At 41.8% G+C, this 9158-nt stretch overlaps 1 protein-coding gene across 1 annotated transcript in view; it reads right to left on the bottom strand.

Annotated features, from left to right (window-relative positions):
* Window positions 1–270: 270 nt before the first annotated feature.
* DHFR (dihydrofolate reductase) overlaps window positions 271–9158 on the bottom strand; it is a 34446-nt gene continuing 25558 nt past the window's right edge. Inside the window, exons 5-6 of the mRNA XM_075180077.1 lie at window positions 1764–1879; window positions 271–776 (exon numbers count right to left, since the gene is read on the bottom strand). Of these exons, the coding sequence (XP_075036178.1) occupies window positions 698–776; window positions 1764–1879 (195 nt within the window). The 3' untranslated portion in view covers window positions 271–697. The remainder of the gene's footprint in view (window positions 777–1763; window positions 1880–9158) is intronic.

Genomic DNA, 9158 nt, shown 5'->3' with positions numbered 1-9158 from the left:
TCTTTGCTGGCGCACAGCTGTAATCATTACTGAGTGACACATTCTGAAAGATCCACAAGTGGCAATATTATATCATTGGTCACCTGGAAAACCTGCAGTGTTAGGGGTACTCGAGGACTAGGGTTGGGAAACACTGGTTTAGACAATAATATAGCACCAAGGCCTGCTGTATATTTAATCAAATGTCTTTGACCGGTACACACAATTTATAGCAGCAACTGAGAACTTAAAAAAAATCAAAACAACCCCCAAAAAACTGAACAGCACAAATACGAACAGTGTTTTATTGATGAACAATAGGAATGAAAAAAACTGTACAAATTTTTGATCAGTAGGGATCGTACACACATATTTTAAGTGTTTAACATATGTTCTTATAGCATAATAAAGTAAATTGAGCTGTATATCATCTTTTAGAAGCATGTGATTTGTGCCAATTTTGACACAAATTCAGAAACTGTAACACCTGTTAAAATACAATGAAGCTCTACAGAAATGCACATCAAAGTATTAAACTAGGGTGCAGAGCCCTGATATGTGTTAATGAACTTGCTTCTAACACTCTGCTACAAGCAAGGATTTTCCAACACCTGTGTGTACGACCTCTTAATGATGTAAAGCAGGGGTCAAAACACGTTGTTCAGGTAATGTCCAGCTGTTGTCAAAGACATTCAATTCTGACTTTATAGTTCAACAGCTATAGAATTTTTTCATAGACTTCAAACTTGTACTTGATGCCATTTTCTTCCTGCATTTCAGATGATATGCCAGGGTATCTAGAAAACAAAAAAGAAGAACATATGCAGATTTATTTTGGCTAGCATAGGGAACATTGCTGAGCCAAGTAACTGTCAAACATAATGGAGTATCAGACACATTAATAATGGCAATCTTTGTTTTTAGTCTTTATAAAACCATAGAACTGTTGTACTTGCTCTAATTGAACAACAAAACAAAAAACTGGATATCAAATATTTTTAAGCAAAATAAAAACAGTGCATTCACTCTTCAAGGATTCAGCTGAATTCCTTGGAAGTCTAACAAATTGGGGACTGGTGCGTACAAAGCCTAATCATCTTGTTCTGGTTTCTGTGCTTTTCTCACTTTAGGGATAATGCTGAATTTTTGCTTTACTTTAAATAAATTAATCAAAATAAACTAGGATTAAAAACATATTTTTTACTTACACTACTTAACATTTACTTTTTTTTTTTTTAATCATAAAGGAACATTAATTATTTTTAACTATTGCGGGAATTCATTACATTCACACATACATTATACTTTATTTATTTTCAGTCATTCTGAATCAATGCTTGTAAAAAGGTCCAGGATGGTGAACTTGTGCATTTAATTCAGTGGCAGGACACCTCACCATGGCCAACATTGATTAAATTATAGGCCATATACTTAAGTCAAATCTTGGGTAGGTTATACTTCATCTGTATCCTGTATATGCAATAAAAATAGTAGTTCTGAGTAAATAATATCAGGAAAGTACCAATGAACTGAATGAAGTAAATGTGAATAATAAAGAATGAACACAAACAATCCACTAAAAGGACTAATGTGAGCATATTTACTATAGCCGTCAACATAAAAAGGCTTTGACCAATGCCAACAGCATCCGTCTATAAAAAGGCATTAGCTAACAAATTATTAAGAATCTTTATTTGTAAGGTCAGACTAAAGGCAAATGTGTACAACAATTAAATACAAACAAACAAGAGGGACAGACATTACATCCTAACTATGCCTCTTACTCTGAGAGCAGCTTGTATGACTGGATATCAATCTCTGGTAAAAAAGTGTCACATTCAAATTCTTGCTGAATTCTGGTTACGAAGAGTCGCTGGCTGACTGGCTTGTCCATGGCTTCCTGCAAGACAAGAAACAGAAATATTTGACACAATGACAGGCACATTTACTGTGTGAAGCCACTGCACAGATGCATCTGATTGAAAAGTAATTTAAAGCCTCACACTTATATTATTATAGTACACACGGATTTGTGTAGATATATATTATAATATTATATAATTGGCACCAGTTTGAGTATCTCAGAAACTGCAGATCGCCTCAGATTTTCACATACATCAGTCTAGAGAGTTTACAGAGAAATTTGCCCAAGCCAAAAAATAAAGATCCAGTGAGCTACAAATCTGTTGGCGGAAACGCCTTGTAAATGTGAGTGGTCAGAGTAGAATGGCCATACTGGTTCAAGTTGACAGTAACTCAAATAACCATGAGTTACAACAGTAGTATGAAAAAGAGCACATCGAATCTTAAAGCGGACGGGCTAAAGTAGCAGAAGGCCACACCAGGCTTCACTCCTGTCAGTGAGGAACAGGACACTGAGGCTAAGTGGCCACAGGCCTCACCTTAACCGGACAGTTGAAGATTGGAAAATTTTGCTTGGTCTGACGAATCCCGATTTCTGCTGCGACATGCAGATGGTGGGGGTCAGAATTTGGTGTAAACATCATGAATGCCGCCTGCCTTGTGTTAACAGTGCACTTTGGTGTTGATGTAGGGAATATTTTTTTGGTGCACATTAGGACCCTTAAGACCAACTGAGCTTTATTTAAATGCCATTCTACCTAACTATTGTTGATTACTATGGTGCATCCCTTTATCACCAGAGACCATCTTCAAATGGCTACTTCCAGCAGGATTACACACCATGTCGCAAGTTATCTCAAACTGGTTCACACACATGACAATCAATTCATTATAGTCAAATGGCTTCCACAGACACCAGATCAGGGGGGGGGGGTTCTAACCAGTACTAGAAAGGTGTACCTAATAAAAAGGCCACTGAATGTCAACATAATAAACTGAATGGTGGTGGGCCTCCAACTCTCTAAAGCCTTACGTAATTTAAAAGATTAAATAATTTTATATGCTGTTTAACACTATTTAGTAAAATAGAAAGATATAGTGTTGGAAAGCCAAAAGGCTTCGTAAACAAAGATTCATTATATCAGATATATACATCAGAAAAGTCATTTGCTTTAGAAACAAAAAAAAACACATTTTCTACCCTGGTCTCAGAAAGTAAAGATTTCTTTTAGCAAAATATACACAATATTAAAAATAAGTGCATTGGCAATTTATATAAATAAGCACCCTGCGCTATTTCCTTTAAATAAATTCATACCATAAGTTATTTAAATGTGATCCAGTCACAATAATCTATATAGTTTATATGTGATCATGGGCAGTACTATAGAGTTGGTCCCCGCTTTTACTGCTAGGACAGCCTCCACTCTTCCGGAAAGGCTTTCCACCAGATTTTGGAAAATGGCTGTAGGGTTTTGATTCCATTAAGTTTTAGGGAGGTCAGGCATTGATGTTGGGTTTGCAGTCAGTGTTCCAATTTATTCCAAAGGTCGACAGGTCAAGGTCAGGAAACTGTGCAGACTAGTCAAGTTCCTTCACACCAAACTCAAGAAGCCACTTTTTGATGGAGCTCACTTTGTGACAGTTTTAGGGTTTTCATGTTTCACAATGTTCCCTTGCACAAAGTTGGAGTCGCACAATTCTCTAGACTGGCATTGTATGCTGTAGCGCTAATATTTCCCTTCCCTGGAACGAAGGATCCCAGGCCAAACCACAAAAAACAGCCCCAGAAAATTATTCGAGTAGGAACTGTTCTCCTGGCATCCACCAAAGATTGCCAAATGGTGCACTGTGATTAGTGAATCTGGGGAACACATTTCCATTGTCCAATGGTGGTGTGCTTTACACCACTCCAGTCCACATTTGGCATTGCGCATGGTGATCTGAGACTTATGTGCAGCTGCTTACTTCTGGAGGCAGCTTGAGCGTTGCAACCAAAGACAGAAAATTTTTATGCGTGTCAGAATTCAGCGAACGTGTGTGGCCTACCACTTCATAGCTGAGTATTGTTACTCCTAGACGTGCCCACGTCACAAAAAACAGCAATTACAGTTCATCATTGAAGCTCTAAGAATGGTAGAAATTTGATGAACTGGCTTGTTGGAAAGGTGTCATCCTATAACAGTGTCATGTTGAAAGACAGTTCTTCAATATGGCCCATTCGAATGCTATTGACTGACTACAGAGATTGCATAGCTGTATACCTGGTCCAACATAATAATTAGAATGGGTGTCCACATTCTTTTGGCCATGTAGTGTGTATATATAGACACAGTACAACTCCACTGATGATCTGGCATTATAACTCAATTGTGTAATAACTATGGCAGCTCAAACCAATGTTGTAAGAGTGCATTGAATACGACAGCTGAACCATAGATACAGTTAGAATTACAAATATGCAAATAAATAAGGGTCTCTGTCCAAAGTCATGTATAACCACGTGTTCTGCACAACATTAAATAAAAGCAGAAGTTTCTTTGTTTTTTGCTGGCAAATATCTTCCACAGCTCTCAATGTAAAGCTGCCAAATCTAATATAGGTATTTAGTAACGAAAAAGTAATCTATTAGACCACATAGCAACGACGTGACAATGCGACAAAGTGAAAAAATATTGAATACTTTTTAGTTGTAAACAATTGTTTGACTGCTGGAAGGGAACCTTGCAACAACATAACGACAACTCGACAAAGCTTATTTTCTAAAGAGCATGTTTGGTCTATTTATAAAATAATTGGTCAATATATAAAAACTGCTACATATTACAAAATCGGACCTGCGCAATGCCAGGTGACCCTGCTTGTTTTCTATAAAAGTAGATCACTAGAGGATAGTTTTTCACACCAAATGCTCAGCGTTTCATTTGTAAAGCAAATAACTACTTTAATTATGTGTGATGAAAGACAAGGAAAATATATTTAAACATGAAACATATTAAACAACAGGAAGTCAACATTCCAAAGGATTCCTTTCATGTTTGCCATCTCTAAAGATTCAGAAGTAATTTGCATTAAAATGGCTGAAAGGCATAGTAAATAGCACGGGTGTAGGAAGAAAAATACTCTGAACATTCAGTCTTGGGAGTAGAACTTTACTTGCAATGAACATTGCCATAATGGGCATAAAACACACTGAGTAGGCTAAAAGAAGAAGTAAACATTTCACAAAATAGATTCATATATTCTCTGTATTGTAGAGAACAAAGCCTTGATACAATCCTTGTGTGCGCGCCCTATGCACAACCAAGGAGCCCTATTTGTGTGCCCTCTATGAACAGCTAAAAAAAAGCCAAAACAAACACATTTGTCAGTGCATTAAATACAGCTGAGAAGACCCAGGCACGCTGTCTAGTAAGTAGGAATTAAAGCTAAAGCAGAGCTTTTTTGAAAAACACAAAACAAAAAAAACCCACGGAAAATAGATGTGTAAAGAGTGCACTAGTTAGAAAGGGCCAAGTTGGTTGAACAACTGGTTAACACAATGTGAAAACAGCAGTTTAATTAGTTTTGCTCATACCTCCATTATTCTTTCTACTTCATTTGGCCCGCAATGCATGAACAGGTGCAGCTGCGCCATGTGTGCATAGTGATTGCCTCCGGACCAGATACATGTCAGTATGTACAACCCATCAGTTTTAAGCAAATAAACAGAGTATATGCACATTGGCTATTTTGATCCGCTCTATCCATTTGTCTTTTGTACATCTGAGGGCGGGATGCAGAGTGGACATAGGAGTTAACAGGGATTACAGATACACACTTTCTATCCATAAGCATGTACTATATTCATTTATATTAAGACATTTGAACACTCAGTATTTGCCCATCCTCCTCGCAAAATTGAGCTGGACCAAGTTACTTAAACAGCGATGCACAGCAAGTCTGACGTCTTGCCGCATATTTTCAACGTGATTAAAGTCAGGAATTTGACTGGGTCACTAAATGACAACTATTTTCATCATTTTAAGTCACTCCAGTGATGCCCTTGCACTGTGGATAGAAAGTTTGTCAGTAGGGCAGCCATTCAAAGCAGTTTCACTTTTCTGTTACCTGTCAAGCATGGAGTGGAGGTTTGGGTACGATCTGTCGATGTCGACAGTGTTAAAATGTCGACATTGTGACTGTCACCAGCTTACCCAAACTGTTAATGGCAGCCTGGTCTTGCTGGGCCCTGTAATGCATCAGGGCCAAAAACGGGATTTATACTTACGATAAATCTTTTTCTCTGAGTCCATCTGGGGGACACTCCTTAACCATGGGGTTGAGTCGGGGGGGAGGAGTCTGGCACCCAAAGAGTTAACTTTTTCAGCTGACAGCATATCACCCCCGCCAATTCCCACATACCTCAGTTTGATTACAAAAGCCATTAGGAAGATAGGCCAATCAACCAAGACACACCACTCAACAGAGGGGGGAGTGGAGACAAAACAACGAAAAGACGGGGGGGATCGGAGTGTCCCCCAGATGGACTCAGAGAAAAATATTTATCGTAAGTATAAATCCCGTTTTCTCTTTCATCCATCTGGGGGACACTCTTTAACCATGGGGACTTACAAAAGCAATCCCTCTGAAGGGTGGGACCGCTCTGATCTCCTTGAACGCAGAACACGACGGCCAAAGGAGGCGTTCCCAGACGCAAATATATTAAAATTGGTAGAATTTCGTAAAGGTATGGACCGAGGACCAGGTGGCTGCTCTGCACAGCTGGTCCGCCGTGGCTCCATTACGAGCCGCCCAAGACACCCCAACCGACCGGGTAGAATGGGCAACAATACATTTCGGCACATGGAGATTAATATGGACATAAGCCTCCCTGATAGTCAGGGTAAGCCATCTGGCAATAGTTTGCTTAGATGCTGGCCATCCCCGTTTGGAAAAGTCAAACAACACAAATAGAGACTCTGTTTTACGTATCTTTGCAGATCTCAACATATATACGTAATGCCCTCACTACGTGCAAATATTTATTTGTCTTTGTTCCAGGAGTCTGAGTGTCCTCTCTCTACGGGACCCTGTAGGGCAGGTTTTACCTGCAGCCCCAAGGCCTTGCTAGAACGTCCCTTACCAGTGGATCCCTTGTTCTTGCGCAGAACTCTGGGACTTCCCTGTCTTTTGTTCGGTTCTTGTCCAGCAACCACCAGCTGAGGACCTACCTCCACCACTGGTACCTCGAACACGGGAATGCTCCTCTGGGGTGGGACCCTGCCCAGGGTAAGGTCGCAAAAGATGTCACGATCTTTCCCAGCAGCTTCAAAGACCTGGCTACTGACAGCCTCTTGTTTGACAGGATCCTGCCTGTCCACTCCATCTAGGACCACAACTTGTCCTGTGAAGACAACCTTCTGCTGCGTACCAAGTCCCTCACTAGTCTCAAGAAACTCATTCTTAGACAAGGGATTCTCTGTGACCCTTTCAGACTCTAGAAGTTCGGTCATAGACTGAACAACTCGTCTAGCCTTAGCACCCTGAATGGGTGGGACTAAAACCTTTTCCCTTACTGGAAATTCTAAGCCTGTATAGCTTCGTCTGAACGAAGCAAATCGACAGCCCTGAGCTCTTTCTGATTTGACAAAAGCCAGCGAGGTAATTTTTTTTTTTTTAAAACCTGAGGCGAGCTGGTCCCATGAATTCTATCACGATATTCTGGACCTACTCGTCTACCGAGGACCCTGTCTGCTGCCGGCCAAACCCAAGCAGCCGTCCTCCCACCCCACCCTCTGGAACCAGAGGTGGGTGGTAGTCATGCCGCTGGTCTATCCGGCAGCTTGGCGGAAGAAGCTCTCCGCGCCACAGGGGCAAAGGATGACCTTCCCCTACGGGACTGTCTCCTGGATTCCACGGCCCCTGGACTGGTAGTCTGGCCTCTGCCAGACCCGCCCCCGTAAGGAGGCTGTCTGAAAGAACTAGACTTTGGCCTAGCCCTAGGTCTTGGAGTATTTACAGGCAAGAACGTCTTCTTGCCCCCTGAAGCCTGTAAAATCCAAGAGTAATTCTGGACCAAATAACATCCCACCCGTATACGGGATGGATTCTAATGATCGTTTAAACTCTGAATCCGCATTCCAAGCCCTTAACCATAACGCCCTTCTAGCTACTACAGCTGTAGCTGAAATAGACAAAGCTATGGAGGCTGAATTATGGGCCGCTTCATATACATAGCCTGCTGCCTCCCTTAGCTGCATGGCCAGAGGCAGTAAATCTGAATCTTGCAAGGCAGACTCTAACTGCCCTGCCCAGACTTCCATGGCCCTAGCTACCCAGGTAGAGGACAATGCGGGCCTGAGGCTACTACCGGCGGCCGAGAAGATAGACTTCAGCAGGGGTTCTAATTTCTTGTCAGTCGCGTCCTGTAAGGTCGCTGACCCGGGTACAGGTAGTGTAGTCTGACGAACCAATCTCGCCACAGGTGTATCTACCTTTGCCACCTGTTCCCAACAGGGTCATATCCTCCTCCTGAAGGGGATACAATACGCCAAACTTCCTTGGCATAGAGAACCTTTTATCTGGATATTTCCAAGAGGCCTCTACAATATCCCTCAACTCAACTGAGGGAGGGAACCTGACCACCTGCTTAGAAGCCTTCTTAAAGAGGGAGTGGTCCAAGGACTTCGTCTCCTCTACTTCAGCAAACCCCAGGGTCTGACGAACTGCTCTTACCAGGTCATCCATACCCTGGTGCCTAGAGTTTCCTTCTGACTCTATAATGGACACATCTGAATCGTCCAACAATTCCCCCTCCTCCTCTGAGGAACTCTCAGAGTCCGACACTGACCACAGCGCTTTAGCGGTTTGTCTATGTCTTTTAAACACTACGCTTGTGTCTGGGGTTCTCCAGTAGATGGGTAAGCCGGTCCAGGCTTTTAGCCACCGCTGACCAACCCACCTCTCCCATCTGGGAAACCCCCGGGAGGGCTGGGGAGGGAAATACACTGACCCCTGGGGAAAATGACTCATCTGTCATTCCTACTGTTATACCCTGAGAAACCACAGATGTAGCTGGGATCTCAACTGGTTTAGATAACAGATTTACAAGGGTATTAACTCCCTGTGTTAAGGCAGCCGCCCACTCAGGAGGATCTACCGTTATGGTGGTGGTGTCTATAGGCTGTTTCACAGGAGCCACAGTGCAGGCTGCACAGAGCCCCCCCTGATCCAGCCGTTCACTTGTTAGTTTAACATTACATTTTGAACAGACATTATGTTTGGTACGTGTTGTTTTGCTTTTATCTGCCATCATAAGAAAAACGAAATCACGT

Source organism: Mixophyes fleayi, chromosome 1 (assembly GCF_038048845.1).
Source record: "Mixophyes fleayi isolate aMixFle1 chromosome 1, aMixFle1.hap1, whole genome shotgun sequence".
Taxonomy (NCBI): Eukaryota; Metazoa; Chordata; class Amphibia; order Anura; family Limnodynastidae; genus Mixophyes; species Mixophyes fleayi.
Note: the sequence above shows the minus strand (reverse complement) of the source record. Positions and strands in the feature narration are given on the sequence as shown.